This window comes from Sorex araneus, chromosome 10 (assembly GCF_027595985.1).
Source record: "Sorex araneus isolate mSorAra2 chromosome 10, mSorAra2.pri, whole genome shotgun sequence".
In the NCBI taxonomy this organism is placed as follows: Eukaryota; Metazoa; Chordata; class Mammalia; order Eulipotyphla; family Soricidae; genus Sorex; species Sorex araneus.
The window spans coordinates 15,206,485-15,223,514 of NC_073311.1; the positions used below are offsets into that span (position 1 = coordinate 15,206,485).

Sequence of the window (17,030 nt, forward strand, 5' to 3'; positions counted from 1 at the left end):
GGGTGGACTTGTCATGGTCAATAATCTAACTCAAGATTTACACATGGTAAATGTGCTCTGCTATCTGAACTATCTCTCCAGTTGAGAATTAAGTACAGAAAACATTTAAAGGAAGGGAAATGATCAACAAACTCTAAGTGCTGTGAAAGTTCGGCAAAGTATGTTGAGGATTGGAAACTGGCTATTGGATATGGCATCCTGAGATTATTGATAAGAACACTTTTGCTGAAGTCATGAATGTTTGTTGCAGTGAATTCAGGAAAAGCTAGAAAAAGGCAATAGAAACAATATCTCTAGTTGTTCATACTGTCTCAGAGATAAGTAGGTTTTCATTCTCAAACCTACTCTTCCTTGGATGTTTGCTTATATGACAGTCCCTAAGTAATCAAAAAATGTATTCAAGGAGCATTATTAAAAATCATACCTAGATGAAATGGGCTGGAGTGATAGCACAGTGGCAGGGCATTTGTCTTGCATGTGGCTGACTCATGATCAATTCCTCCGCCCCTCTTGGAGAGCCCAGCAAGCTACCGAGAGTATCTCACCCTCACGGCAGAGCCTGGCAAGCTACCTGTGGTGTGTCTGATATGCCAAAAATAGTAACAAGTCTCATGATGGAGACGTTACTCATGCCTGCTCGAGCAAATCGATGAGCAACAGGATGACAGTGACAGTGACCTAGATGAAATATGGGTTAAAATATATGTATAAATATAAAATGTATAATTTTTAAATTTGTAAAACTTAATAGAGGATACGACAAGCAGTGCTCGAAAGTTATGTGTTGCTGGGAATTGAACTCAGGGTTTCACATAGTTTCAATTGCTCTAAATTGAGTAACTGTTCAGTCTAGGAACATTTTTAAATGTGTGTGTGTGTGTGTGTGTGTGTGTGTGTGTGTGTGTATGATGAAAGGAATACAGTATGGAAGCATAAATGAGAAGGGAGAAAGAAAAGGACATTTTTGTAAGGGGGATGATATTTTTGAAAAGGCAAGAAAGGGTGCTGTGTACAGGACTTGGGCTGGAATAGGAGCTCAGTCGGTTCAACATTCATGATAGGAGGAAATGCAGATTGCCTTGTTAATGTATCTCACGCGAAATTTCATTGATTTATTAGTCTCCTATATGATGAGAACCTTTTAAAATCAGTAAGTGTAAGGTATTTTATTCATCACGTGGTAAGAATTTTTGTTGTTCTTTTTGTTCTGTTAAACAATGCCTGACACAAGTAGGCATATGATAAATGTTTGAACTTACATATCCAGACCCTGTGTCCAGCATTCTTGTTTTGTCTTACCCTAATAATTCCTATTAAATCTTGACAATCAGATTGATTTCATCATTTTTTCCTTGTAACTGATAGAACTGATTAATAGGAAACCTCATGCTTCTACCTAAATCAGTGACACTTCCTAGGAGTAAAATCAGCAATCCTACTTTATTCTTCAGTGGCCCTCATTATTATTATTATTATTATTATTATCATTACTTTACATTTTATTTTTCTCATTATTATTTTAACATGAGTTTTCTATTTAATTTACCTTTAATTTACTGAGAACTATTTATCCTACCTTAGTTTTTCCTTTCCACTAATGGTTCACCATTCATACAGCATGTATTACTATCTGTTATTTTCTAACTAAATGAGCATTTATTTGGGAATGGGAATTATATATTCATTGCCTTTTTCTTCCTCCCAGTTGTACTTTATACCCACCTTTGGTGAGAAAATCTCTTCGGCAGGGGTTGGAGACATAGTACAATGGATAGGGTACTTGCTTTGCACAAGTCCCCTTGAATGGGGAAGTTCTGTGGTGGGTGTTGGTACACAAACCAGATGTCCTCTCCTGCTTGGTTTCCTGTGTGCAGCTTCCATCACTTTGCCCTTAGCAAACATCCATGAACTCATCTTCAAAGGCCTATCCTAGTACTGTGTCAGCAGGCGATACAAGAATAAGAAACTCCTGGGATGAAATGTTTTCCCCCATGGTGACCAGTTTTGATTAGAGAGTGAAGTATGGAAGTCTAGTCCTCTTGCCTCAAGGCAGCATGAATTCATCTGTGAGAGTAATACTCCAGAGTTCCTCATGGGCTCAAGCTGGGGCCAGAATTTTACCTGAAGTTGCATCCTTGCTTGAGTTATCATCCTTCTTTGTCTTTTTTTTGCTCCTTTGCTTCTACTCCTTAATTTTTTTTTAGAGCACAAATCAGTTGTGCATTCACTCTGTCTTTAGGGAGTGCATCTTTGCTTAACACGTCGTATATAAGGAATATGTGTCACTGTATCACTGTCATTCCATTGCTCATCGATTTGCTCGAGCGGGCACCAGTAATGTCTCCATTGTGAGACTTGTTACTGTTTTGGGCATATCGAATATGCCATGGGTAGCTTGCCAGGCTCTTCTGTGCAGGCGGGATACTCTCAGTAGCTTGCTGGGCTCTCTGAGAGGAATGGAGGAATCAAACCTGGGTTGGCCGAGTGCAAGCCCTGCCCGCTGTGCTATCACTTCAGTCCATAAGCAGTATAAATGGGTTAGTTGTCACTGTCTCTCTAGTAGTATTCAATTCTACTGCCACATATGAACTCTCCTAATAATTTTTGGTTTTGTGCATGGGGCAGCCAAAACCATTATTTTATTTTATATTCTGTTTGGTTATTGATTGGAAAGTACCAATTTCATTAAGTTTTCCCACTTTCTTTAAATAATTCTATTGAATTTAGAAAATATTTGTCAGTTACAGACTCTCTAACATAAAACCTGCATGTGTTTTTCTTGATTTCCTACCCTGATTAAAAAAAATATATATTGTTAAGCAAGAATAATAAAGAGTTAATTGTATATTCAATTTTTATATTTATTAGTTTTCTTTTGTCTATGTGCTAAATACTCATGTCGAGTTTCACAGACTGCATAATTATTTTTTTAGAATTTAAAAAGAATACAGACTTTTTTATCTGTAAAATGGGATTTAAAATAATGTGTTTTAGAATTGGAAAGCACTTTAGCAACTACCTGTGGCCAAATGAGAAAATTTGAGGCTCAAAGAAGTTTGTAATTTCATATTACCCTGCCTGGATAATAGCAAAACAGCACTAATACCCAACTTCTAGGTCTCCCGGCTCTCCACTGCTCCACTGCTTACTCAGAATTGATATGAGGATTGGGGACCACAGCTGTGAGAAACAGATTTAGCTTTTGGAAAGAAAGATGCTGGATAGCTTTATGAAAGCATTATGAAAACTAATCTCATTTAACCTTTTCTATACAATTGTTAGTGTTGTTCAGTTTGACGTTAGTTGCCACGGGCTTTTTGTTTGGTCAAAGACTAGATAATATAGAGCGCTTGATTTAAAATCAATATTAAGTGTCTGAATTGAGTTAGAAATATGAATTACTTCGCTGGTTTTGAAATCAGGAGCAGTTGCAGACAGCTCTCTGGAATGGCAGTCACTTATATACATGAAAAGTTTTCTAGTCTTATTTTGCATGTTGGGAATAAGGGCAGTTGGTTCCAAAGAAAGAAAGGAATCATAAATTATACTTTTGTTGAACTTGGTAATAATTCCGGAGCTTGATGCAATATGTGGTTAACAAACCATGAATTTTCTCTCCTGCCAAGCCACCATATCCTGCCTACTTTCAGCATCGTCAGAAAACCATTATACTAATCCACCGTACCTTCATATCTCTAGCAAGCACATGTAAGTGATAACTCTGAATATTTATTTTGATGCAAGGTGTATAAATCTTCTCTATGTCATCTAAAAGCGAGGAAATTGTCACTTGCTAAACTTGGTTACTTTAATTGTTTTTTTCAATCACAGTATGCTCTGATACATAAACAAAAATACTGTTTAATTTTTACAGCATTCCAACTGATTTGTGTAGATTCATCTAGACAAGGAAAGATAAAATTTGAATATCAAAAGGCTAAAACAATTTTTGTGTATATTTTTAATTAGGTGCGATTATATGCAAGACCCGATGCTGTCAGAAGAGGATCTGGGGACTATGCTCTCCATATAACAAAGAGATTGATAGAATTTTATGAAGACTACTTTCAAGTGCCCTATTCCTTGCCAAAACTAGGTAAGAATGTTGGTTATTTTATTCGAAGGACTCCTTGAAGATGGACTTTCTTCGTTATGCTTTTATATGAGGCATCTCAAAGCATACAAATTACCAGGGCTTGTATTTTTAGAGAACATGAGCATAAAAAATTTTTTTTCTCAAAAATAAAAAAATGAAATAAGATGCAGAGTTTCTGAAGTCTTGCAAAAAGTGCTCATAGGAATTAAGAAAGGCATTATGTAAATTTTATATTCTAAAAGAAACCCAAACAGCTAAAATCAGTTGCATACAGTATTTTGGAGGGATGCTTGCCACCTTTCACTTAATCCTCTTGACAGTTATGTAAATGAGTATTGTTAGAACATTTTGCAAATAAGGGGAGGATTTCATTCATTCTGATTGCCATTAAGAGAAGTAAGTTGGAGTTTCAAGGTAAATCTTGATGACTCCCAGAACTATTGAATGTTTTATATTGAATAGGAAATCATTCCTGATTTTTTACTGCTTAATTCTCAGATATCAGGCTTTAATGCATTACATATCCTTTAGATACTTTTTATTTATTCACTCATTCATTCATAGTTTGAGTATATGGTGATAATAAAATGAGAGATGGGAGCTATAGTAAAAGACATGATCATCACGAACAAGCTTATATTTGTCTTTTTTACAAAGAAGATCTGTCTAGTAATTGTTTCTGAATGAATAAATGAATGAAATTTTCTATTCTAACTTGAATGAAGCTACCTCTTTGCAAGGAAGTTAACTATGGGTTTTCCAGGAGTCATTAGAAATGCTGTTACTCTTTTTCTCAAAACATCTGCTTTGAAGTATTGTATCACAGTTCTGTGTACTCCAATTCTAAGTCCCCCTTTCCTACAGCATTTTAAAGCAATCAGAATCTATATAAAATTTTTGCTCATTGGCAAGAATTGATGAAATGTGTTACCATTGGAACTACAGGTTCTTCTCTCTGGAGTACTGGGCCTATTTTGTGAAGGTATCTGCCTGCTGTTTAGCCTTATTGGTCTTATACTGAGCTGTTCAAAAAGTAGGTAGAACTGTTAGTATTCTTATAAATGGATGCAGCATAGCTTTTAATGAATTGTTTTTCAAAATTTGGGGATGTTTATGAATTATTTGTTCTTAGAATTAATGATATTAATTTCAAAAACAATTTCTGAACAAAATTTGTATTTCAAATAGCATGTTTTACTTGGTTTGTTTTCATTTTTCTCCCCTCGATATCAACTTCTTTATTAGAACCAGTTTTACTGAAATCTCCCCAGTAGGCACCCAAGGCAGGAAGGAATATCTGACCTAATTTGCATGGTAGGTGACCCTGTTCTCTATTTCAGGTAAAACTGGTTGGGAATTTCCCAGCTTGACCCTAATGTAAAATGCACAAGTGCTTATGTTGCAAGTTCAGCAAGTGAAGTAAAATGTGGATCTTTGTCCCCTTTGGACCAGTAATTAGTAGAGAAACTCAATTTTTAACGTCAGGGGGTTCCATGTAACTGTCAGCTTCCAGCAGGAGGCATTTCTGTTCCTCTATTTCACTCACAATTAAACCACGCAGCCTTTCATCTGTAGAAAAGAGCTTTGTTTATGGCTGCTATTACTTGCTATGCTACCTTATGATATGTATGGTATGTATTATTGAATGATTTGACTTAGCCCAGCACACTTTTTAAAAAAGGAGGCAGTTACCAAGTTCATGGAACTGTAGAATTCCCCTTAAAGTTCATTGCTTTATATATCTATATTTAGATCTATATATTGATTTATAAATATGATTCTCAGTACCATATACCTAAAAACTAAACAGACTAATTTTGAAAAAGATACTCTTTGTACTACCCACAATTACATTTTAGATAAACACTATGGAAACCAACTTAGTTTTTACCAATGACACACATTGATATTAGCTACATATGCTTTAGCTTCAGATGTAAGATGGTTTCTAACACAGCTCTTCACTCTCCCCACTACCTCCTTTGCCACATGCTACCCTCCCCCTTTATTTTATCTGTACTTACTGAGTGCTTTACTAAGTACTTTCCTATCTGTCAGTAAATAAGATAGCAATTTCTTCCTTCCTGAACCTTAAATTGTACTGGCTAGAGTCTCATTACAGTGCTTAGTAATACAACATATCAGATAAAAGTTCCATTATAAAATGAACCTAGTACAAAATATATGAAAATGTGAGTGGAAGAAAGGACATTGATATGGTGATACAGTTTTTAGTGGTGGTTTATAGAAGCCTTTACTGTAGGCTGGCTTTTGAGCCAAGAGCATGGGTAATGAAGGGATAAGCCAGTAAATTTCATGGGACAAGGACTCTAGGGAGAAGGAGCTGAGTGCCCAACTTTGAGATCGAATTTTTCTTGGTGTATATGAATAACAAAGGAACAGATGTGACTGGAATAAAGTAAGTAGAGAGGTAAGAATTTAAAATGCTATCAAGAATCAATGGGTGAATAACGAGTCATATCAGACTGTGGTGACGAGTTTAGCTTCTTTTTCTTTCTCTTGGTGAATGGAAAATTATTGGTCAATTTCAAATAAGATAACCTGTGTTTTCTTATAAATGGATCATTCTTGTAGCTAGGTTGAAAATGTCTACTGCTCAGGGTAATAGTCCTCATGTGACTTTCTCCTACAAGGGCACTTCAAAATATCTAAAGATGTTTTTGTTTGTTAAAATTTTGAAAAGTTGGTGGATGTTGTACATGCTTCTGACAGGGGGTAGATGCCACAGGGAATGCAAAACATCCTAAAATGCATAATAATTACTAAGAGTTATCTATCCCAAAATGTGTGTTCTGACATGGCAATACCTTGATACAGCGTGAAAAGATAGACATTAAAACCAAGTAAGAGGCAGTGGCAAAATTCATGCAAAGTGTTATGGTTATTTGAACAAGTATGTTAAGTATGGATTAGTCACAAGTTTTCCTTCCAATGCTGGATAGATATTGAAAGTAAACACAAAAGCTTTTTGAAGAACAGTATGTAGGGTGTAGGAAAGAGATACCAAGGATCAAAACAAGGCTTGTTTTTGAATTAAAAATATTTTAACTTTAAAAAATTAATTATATGTTGACATAAGAATTTGTGCTTTAGGAGGGCTTGGGGATCCACCCAATGATTTCTAGCCAACTGGCCATTGGGTTCAAAATGAAGGCCTAAGGACATGGTGCTGCACAGGGCATGTGGTACAGGGCTATTCTGCCATTGCTGGGGCTAACGGTACTGCATCAGGGAAGATTGGTAAAAATTGCAGTGCATGTAAGGCATGTACCTTAATTCCTATAATATTTGTCTAGTCCCTTTTAAAATGAGTTTTAATTTATTTAAACAATATTAATTTTAAAGAATATATACATATATGCTTCTGTGTGTGCGTGCATGTGTATACATATGTGTGTATATATGTATATATATATATATATATATAGAGAGAGAGAGAGAGAGAGAGAGAGAACTGTAGCACTGTCATCCTGTTGTTCATCGATTTGCTCGAGTGGGCACCAGTAATGTCTCCATTGTGAAACTTGTTACTGTTTTTGGCATATCGAATATGCCACGGGGAGCTTGCCAGGCTCTGTTTGCAGGCGAGATACTCTCAGGATCTCTGAGAGGGACGGAGGAATGGGACCCGGGTCGGCCACATGCAAGGGAAATGCCCTACCCGCTGTGCTATCACTCCAGTGTGTATGTATGTGTGAGATACTGCTATATTATGCTTACCACCAAAAGTAATTAGAACTATCAATCAAAGTCCATAGAACCCATCACGTTCATTCCCTATCCTTTTTATGTAACCTACATTCTATTGATAGTCTTAGGGTGTTTCCCCCCATTGGACATTGTTTATTTTTTTTCCTTTGTTTTCTTATATCCCACCTGAGTAATACTATCCAACATTTGTCTGTCTACTTCTGACTTATTTTACCTAGCACAACCCCTTCCAATTCCACCCATGTTGTAACTTCGGTTTTAAATGGTTAACTTATACTTTAGCAGTATTGTGATGAAGAACATACTTGATATGAATCTTTGATATTCATGACCTTATGGACCCTTGTTTTATTTCTTAGTATGCAGTCTATACTGAAGAATGTCCCATGTATACTGGGAAAAATGCACATTTAGATTGCAGAGGGTAGATAATCTTTCAAGTATCTACTAAATCATCTCTTCCAATTCTTCATTTAAGGCTATTATTTCCTTATTGATTTTCTGTTAGGATGTTTATCTATAAAATTTTGAGAGTAGGGATGTAAAGTTTCCTACTACTATTATGTTGAGGTATGTTAGGAATAGTTGCTGTATATATTCTGTCCTCTTATTTAGTGCATATTTGTTAATAAGTGTTATGCCACCTTCACTCTTGATTCCCTAATCATTGTATATAGTTCATCCTTGTCTCCTCATACTTTTTAAAATTATAATCTATTTTGTATGTTATAAATATGGCAAAATTGTCTTTTAAAGTTACTACATACCAGAACTATAGTTTTGCAGCTTTTTCCTTTGAGAAACTACAACTATATTGAGAAAACATGTTATAGTTCAAGTCTCCTGTAAGCAGCAGGAGGTTAGGTTTTGTTTCCTGATCCATCTTGCTCCCTCTGCATTTTGATGAGTGAGTTTAGGCTATTGACAGTGTAAGTCTTGATATAGAGGTACTGATTGCCATTTTTTCTATGTACTATGGATTTTTAGCCTTAGAACAAGAAAAATGGAATTACTATTTACTGATATATAAGATATTGGAAGAAGTAACTTTTGAGATTGACATAATCTAGCATGCAGTTGACAACTTGATATCTGTAAGAAATTCAAGTAGACAGTTAAATTTGGAAGTATGGAGTTGGGGTCAATAATAAGGTTTGAGGTATACATTTCCCAGCTTTTTAAGGTATTTCATGCTATGGAGCTACATGGGATTGTGAAGGCTATGAGAACAGGTGTAAAAGAGAGTAAAGAAAGTAGGAATAAGAATACAATAAGTATTTAAAGATTAGAGAGAATAGGAACGTATATTGCCCACCAAGAAAACTAGTAGTTGAGGCACTAGGTAAGCAGATACATGGTTTTCTTGACATGTACTGAAGAAAAATACTGCATGAATCATCTGTTCTTCTTTAAAGTAAGTCAAGTTAAGATGAGAGGTGACAACTATTCATTCATTGGTGTTAGTCATGTCACCTGTGAAGGCCATCTGTGACTTATGACTCTAGACATTTCAGAGCAAAGGTTTGGACATTAATATGTAAATGAGGATGAGACTAGGAAGTGAATAGTGACTAGAGATAGTGATTATATACCCACAGTTCAGGCCTTCTGAAAATTCTCACTGTAGGAGTTCTAGGAATAGGGGAAGAAACATTTTTGTATTCTTTCTGAGGTATTTCCCTGAAAACTCCTGACCCAACATCCTTTCTTTACAGCACTACCACCTTTGAAGCCAAATCAAAGCAAATGCATATTTTTTCTTCTTTTTCTGATTTTTATTCTAAAGTCAAAGCTGGAAACAAATCATGAGAAAGCACTAACAGCTGACCTGACATTGTTCCAGCTTTGCAAGGGACGTGCCCATGTATGAATGCCAGAGTTCACAGTGCAGAAACCAGGACTAACCCTTAAGATGTAATGTTAGGTACTCTTTTCATAGAAGTCATATGCTATTCTGTCATAAATTCTAAAATATACTTTCTTTTCTCATCTCTATTTTCAAATTTTTTTATTTCAAATGCTGAGTTGTGTTTTTTTTTTTTTTTAACTTTCTCTCTGGTGCCATTGTCTTGTACTTGCTCATCTCTGAGGGTTTGACTTTCCACTCCAGGTAGCGTATCAGAATAGCTCCTTTAAAAGGAACTGTTGTTGTGCCAGAGTTTCAGATCCCCAGTCACAGAGAGACCAAGTCCACACACGATAATGCAAAAGCAAAGGAACTTTATTACTAGACTGAACTAGTGCTAACTCAAGTGAGGGTCCAAGTCTCATCCAATGCAGTGGAGTCTTGACAAGGACCCTGACTCTGAATCACAAGCAGTTTATATAGGGTTCAGTCAAGAATGGGTTTATATACTGATCTATTTTTAGCATTGCCCTATTACAATAGTGGTCAGCAATTAGACAGAAGGATCCAGTAACGGCTTGGGGTTCTTTCCAAGAAAGGCACAGCAACCCCTCATGACTGGCCAGATCCAACTGCCCAGTTTCTTATCTAGGTGAATTACTCAACTGGGAGTTTACCAGGAACTGCAAGTCCTGCTCTGGGGAAGCAGAAACTGAGGCCGTCTTGAGACTTAATGTTAGCTGCAGCCTGTCCTGGCTTCTGAGGAGCCTGCTTTGGGGCCTCACACTGTGATGCTTGCTGTTAGTACACACTGTGCTTGTTTTCCTTTGGCACAAAAATGCATGTTTAAGATACTTAGCCAGAATATGTAAGTAGTGTATACTGTGTGAGGATTTGATTTCAAATCTCCAAATTTTGTAATTAAAACTATTTGCGTGGGGTTTGGGACTGGAGCGATAGCACAGCAGTAGGGCATTTGCCTTGCACGCAGCTGACCCGGGTTATATTCCTCAGGGAAGCTACCAGGAGTATCTTAACCGCATGGCAGAGCTACCTGTGAAGTATTTGATATGCCAAAAAAAAAAAGTAGTAACAACATGTCTCACAGTGGAGTCATTACTGGTGCCCTCTTGAGCAAAGCAATGAGTGACGGGATGACAGTGACAGTGAAAGTGTGGGGTTTATAGAATAACCCTCTTTTGGGTGTTGTAATGAGAGGTGTGTGGTCTGTTTCATACAATATAGCAAGTCTGTATCAGTATACCCTATTTCTATGAGGATTCTCAAAGGCATAGAAGTTTAATTTAAAGAGTGTTGTACACATGTAAAGACTTAAGTTATTTTTCCTCTTATCCTCCCCTAATTTTGACCACAGCAGAAAACACTGAGTTTGTATTGACTTAATGTGAGCCACTCTTAAGGGTTTTGTCATACTCCTAATCCATTTAATCTTTACCACATATTTTTCAGGTAGACCTGTTATTTTCTCATTTTCCAAGTGATAAATTATAAGCGCTAACTGATTAATTTACTCAGATCATGCCATAGGAATTAGTGGATTTAGATTCATATTCAGGCTGCCTGGTTTCAGAATCTTAGAATTCTGTTGAAGCACAATTCAAAACTTTTGAGAAATCAGAAATTAAAATATATATTCCTGAGGTTGGAGGGATAGCAAAGCAGGTAGGGCATTTGTCTTGCACGCAGCTGACCCGGGTTCAATTCTCAGCATCCCATATGATCCCCGGAGCACCACCAGGGGTAATTACTGAGTGCAGAGCCAGGAGTGCCCCCTGCGCATTGCTGGGTGTGACTCAAAAAGAAAATCTATTCCTTTTACAAATTAGAAACTCTATGCCTGAGAAATATGGTAATAACCATTTTTGTTAATTACATGTTGGTATTAAAAGTAGAAACTTGAAAGTATGTAAAGAGGGCTGGAGAGATTATTTAGTGAATACAGTGTTTGCCCTGCACTTGGCCTATTTGTATTGGATCCTGTGCCCAAAAATGATCCTCATGCACCAGCAGGAGTGAGCCCTGAGCAGTGAGCTAGGACTAAGCCCTGAACACTGCAATCAGGCAAACGCCTTTACATATTTTACTGATTTGAAAACCACAAAGTTGCAGCTAAAGGAAACTGAAACATATCAGTCATAATTAATTGAAATCTAGTATAAGTGGCAAGATTTTCTATTATATACCTGAGTTACAAATTCACTACCTTATTAACTTAAAAACATCTATCATACACAAATATATAGTGTGGTTCACAAAAGTAAGAGTTATTTTATGTGTGTGTGTGTGTGTGTGTGTGTGTGTGTTCCTTCACACATGAAGGAACCGACACAGGAACCCAGGTATGCGGTGCCCATGGCTGAGATCTTCAAGCTTGCTCAGATCAGGACTGAGCCTCCTCCACTCCAATCCCCAGTTTTTTAGTAGCTTGGCAGTCACACCCACAAACTACCCCCTCCCTCCTTACCTGCCATGTAATCTCATCAAGGCCAAGATCCAGAGACTGTAAAATAAAGTTCCTGAAAGAGAGCTATGCAGAATCTTGCATAGCAGAGCCTGGCAAGCTACCCGTGGTGTATTCAATATGTCAAAATGAGAAACAATAATGGGCCTTATTCCTCTGAATGTGACAGGGATGAATGGAGACATTACTGGCGCCCACTCGAGCAAATTGATGAGTAACTGGATAACAGTGATACAGTGATTATATACACACACATTTAATCCCTAGGATTAAATATGGGTTGGCCAAATGCAAGGCAAATGTCCTATTTATTGTACATTCTCCCTGGCTCTCTTTATATACTTAAGTTTCCAAATTTTGGAAACTTACATGGGTCTATAGGGACCCATGTAAGACTTTCAATTTCAACATGAAATTAATAATAAATTGTTATTACATTATTTCTCATGCAACAGAGTTTCTACTTTATAAAGGAAGCACATAGGTTTTTCTCCAAGTTCTCCAAAGTTCTGGCATCTGTTTCAGCAGAATCCCAAGATTTTGTAACCAGGCACCCTGAATTTTAATCTAAATCCACCAATTTCTATGATGCAATCTGAGGACATCACTTAGTTAGGGTTTGGATTTCCTCACTTGGGAAATAAGACATTAACAGGTCTACCTGAAAATTTTGCAGTAAAGATGGAATAGATTAGGAGCTACAAAGTCCTTAAAAGTGGCTCATATTTAGTAAGTGCTAACTCCCTGTTTGTTAGTATGATCAATATTTTGGGAGAATAAGAGGGAAAAATCACTTAATTCTTTACAAGTCTTCAACAACTGTAACTTAAATTTCCTTGTCTTTGAGGAATTTGTCTCATAAAAATTTGTCCTATTTTTATGAGACAAATTTCCTTGTCTCATAAAAATAGGGTCACTGTCACTGTCATCCCATTGCTCATCAATTTGTTCGAGCAGGCACCAGTAACGTCTCTCATTGAGAGACTTATTGTTACTGTTTTTGGCATACCCAATATGCACAGGTAGCTTGCCAGGCTCTGCCGCGCGGGCTCGATACTCTCAGTAGCCTGCCGGGCTCTCCGAGTACTTGCTGTATTGTAACAAGTAGACTACATATCTCTTATTAAAATTTAACACTAAATAGAGATGCCTCTATAAACCTCAAACAAATATTTTAATTACAAAGTTTAGATATTTTAAGACACTCTTTTATGAAGAATTCATTACCAATCTGGCACAGAGTTGTAATTAGAGAGAAAGCACAGATATTTTGCCAAAAGAAGGTTGTGGTTTTGTTGTGATAAAACAATACTTTTAGCAATGGATGTATTAGATAAGAGATTCACACAACATGGAATATAATAAAATGTCAGCATTTCATGGGCAAAATGTAGTACCACGGAAGTTAAGAATATGGGAACATTGTGCAATGCTGTAGGCATAGAATGCACTTCAAAATAATTCTTTACTTCTAAAAGAAGAAATAAGTTTAATCGGAAATAAAGAAGAAAGAAAATCTGAGAAACGTGTAGAAATATATAGAGAAAGCCATGGATGTGTGGATTTATGTGTATATGTATCCATAAGGAAAGAGTATTTTTTTGTAATATCGTAGATACATTATGGAATAATTTGTCTTATTAAAGTTCATGCGTGAGGCTCGTCTGAACATGTGGAGAGTGGCCTTGAGCATGGCTGTGGCTGGGGTCCAGAGGTCTTCAACTGTCAAGTCTCTGCTTGGGGTGGGGAAGGAAAGGCAACCTGTCCCCTTTGAGGGGCCCAGGTGAAGACAGCCAGGCACAGGGGGTAAGAGACTCTGCTGTTTCGCTGTCTTCCCGGAGCTTGGTCTTATGTGCGGGAGCCAGGGCTGAGATCTTCAAGCCTGTTCGCATTGGGACTGGGCCTTCTCCATCCTGACCCCACCACTTTCCAGTAGCTTGGCAGCCACACCCACAAACTGCCCCAGTGCCGTGTAATCCCACCAAAGTCCAATATCCAGAGACTCTAAGACCAAGCTCCTGGAAGTTTAAGACATCTAATAGCCTTGTTCTCCCTCTTGGAGAATCTGACAAGCTACCAAGAGTCTGTTGCCTGCACGGGAGAGCCTTGCAAGCTCCCCATGGTGTACTCATATCCCAAATACAGTAAATAATACCTCTTGGAGAGCTCGGCAAGCTACCAAGAGTATCCCGCCCAAATGGCAGAACCTAGCAAGCTACCTGTGGCGTATTCGATATGCCAAACACAGTAAAGATAAGTCTCATTCCCCTGACCCTGAAAGAGCCTCCAGTCATTGGGAAAGATGAGTAAGGAGAGGCTGCTAAAATCTCAGGGTTGAGTGTAATAGAGACGTTACTGGTGCCCGCTTGAGTAAATCGATGAACAATGGGATGATAATGATACAGTGATGAAAGTTCATAAATAATTGTCTCTAATTTGAATGATTATTTTTTTAGGCTATTCATATATGTAGCACTGTCATAGCATTGTAGTCCCATTGTTCATCGATTTGCTTGAATGGGCACCAGTAATGTCTCATTGTAAGACTTGTTGTTACTGTTTTTAGCATACCTACTATGCCATGGGTAGCTTGCCAGGCTCTGCCATGCGGGAGGGATACTCTTGGTAGCTTGCTGGGCTCTCTGAGAGGGATGGAGGAATCGAACCTGCTTCCGCTGCATGCAATGCAAATGCCCTACCCGCTGTGCTATCGCTCCAGTACAATGTATGTGTGTATGTGTGTGTATGTATATATGATTATTATTTTTTGTTATGGTAATGGTGATAAGTGGTTTTTAACTTTTTTTCAACTATGGCCCTCCTTTGACTTTGTGTGTCCTATGAGCCCTGTCCTACTGCTTGTCTCTACACCCCATTTACAAGACTTTCCACCTGTGGCTCCCATGTCCGCTTGGGCCCAGAGGGTTCCTGGTGGAGAAATGCTGCAGGTGTTGCTGCTGCTGGTTTGCAATTTGCAAGTAATAAAGCTTTACTGTTGTTCATTTCATGAAATATCTGTATTGACTGCTAAGTCTGCAGTTCTGTATATTGTTTTCTTTAAGCAGTAGATATATTTGCTTTTAATTTTTGGTGATAATTATATACTGCCATTTTCATTTTATTGATGAACCTATAGTGATTTGAGACTAAAGATTTTCTAGTATGATTGTCTTGCTTTCATATAAATATTAAGTACAAAGTATATGTTATTGGGATGGCTTGAAGTAATATTTCTCTAGGCTCTTTATACAATCTGATCTAGTTCTGTATGCTATTATGACACTCTTCAAGTTCTGGTCTCCATTGACCAGAACTCAACATATATGAACTTACAGTGGAGGTATTTATTTTGGTGATCTCTTGGTGGAAATTAATGTATGAATCTCTCTGGGTTAGCATTATTAGAACATTTAGAGGGTCAGATTAGGTAGTGTTTTGCTTTCCAGTTTACCTACTGCTATAGACAACTTTTCTTAAGTGACTATCCTTTTCCCCTTTGGAATCAGAACAAATTTAGTCTCTATACTGTATAAAGATCATTTAATTTTGAAAAACTATTATATGGTTATTTTCTCATAAACTAAAAGAGCAGTTATTATTTATTTAACTAAAAATTTTTTATGCTCTTAACCCCCTCTCTGACAACCATTTATGTTAAAATAATGAAAATTCTATTAACATGGGTATAGTTGCTTCAATGGTGTATTCAAAAGCTGTTATATATTTAACAATTTAACAAGGCACTTTCTCCCTCATTAATTATTTTATAATATAGTCATTTAACTGTTATTGTTAGGCCATTTGCAGTTTCTGGATGCTGTATACTTTTAAGACTATATTAACAAACACACAATATGTATGATACTCAATGTTTGTGATATTTAATCACTAATATAAAAAACAGGAGTAAGAAGAAAGAAATCAATGAAAATGCATTTTTGTGGGAATGATGCATGAGATTATTGCTGCTATAAACTAGCTAGCCACAAGCTCACACAGTAGAGAATTTAATGCAACACAAACCAACTGTAGAAGTGAATTAACTAATTAATTCAGCAAACATTTATTGAGTTACTATGTACATTGTACTTAGCAGTAGTTTTAAATAGCCTCTTCTGCTGGAAACCTAAAATCTATTTGAAGAGTTCTTTATTATTTTACTAGCTTTCTAATATTTCTACATGTTCATTTTGCTTTCCGCCACCCTCCCTTAAGTAGCTTTAAGAATTTCAGCCTTTCACAATTTTGGTTTCACAAAGTGTATTTTTTTACTCATTCATTCAGCATTTGTATAGATTCTTATCCTGAAAATATATGTGATTAAATAAAGTGCCTAACTTAGTTAGGACATATGTACCAACAGAGCAGAATGACATTGTTTTAAGTATTCCAACAGGGGGATTTGGCACTTAATTTGTTAGTATAGAAGTAAATGTGTCCACTATTACATGGTCATTGCATAGGTTGTGCATATACTATTTTATTTGTCTTCTGTGGTTCAAAAAGGCATTTCTTCAACAAAGGATACCTTTTCCTCTTGTGTATCTGCTTCATGTCTCTCGCCTGCTCAAGGACATCATTTCAATAGTTCTTTATTCTTTTTTTTTTTTTTTTGCTTCTTGGGCCACACCCAGCAATGCTCAAAGGTTACTCCTGGCTCTGCACTCAGGAATTACTCCTGGCAGTGCTCAGGGGACCATATCATATGGGATGCAGGGAATTGAACCCGGGTCGGCCGCATGCAAGGCAAACGCCCTACCCACTGTGCTATCACTCCAGCCCCTAATTCTTTATTCTTTTTCCTCTTAAATCTTTTATTTTTCTTCACTATTGGATCTTTTCCCCATAAGCATTAAAATCTTTCACATTAACCA

General features: G+C 37.0%; 1 protein-coding gene across 2 annotated transcripts in view; it reads left to right on the forward strand.

The window, feature by feature from the left end:
- The window catches only part of TRHDE (thyrotropin releasing hormone degrading enzyme), a 450,763-nt gene that overhangs the window by 124,244 nt on the left and 309,489 nt on the right, over window positions 1-17,030 (forward strand). For both annotated transcript variants that reach the window (XM_004602680.3, XM_055118082.1), the window contains exon 3: window positions 3,970-4,096. In XM_004602680.3, the coding sequence (XP_004602737.3) occupies window positions 3,970-4,096 (127 nt within the window). The remainder of the gene's footprint in view (window positions 1-3,969; window positions 4,097-17,030) is intronic.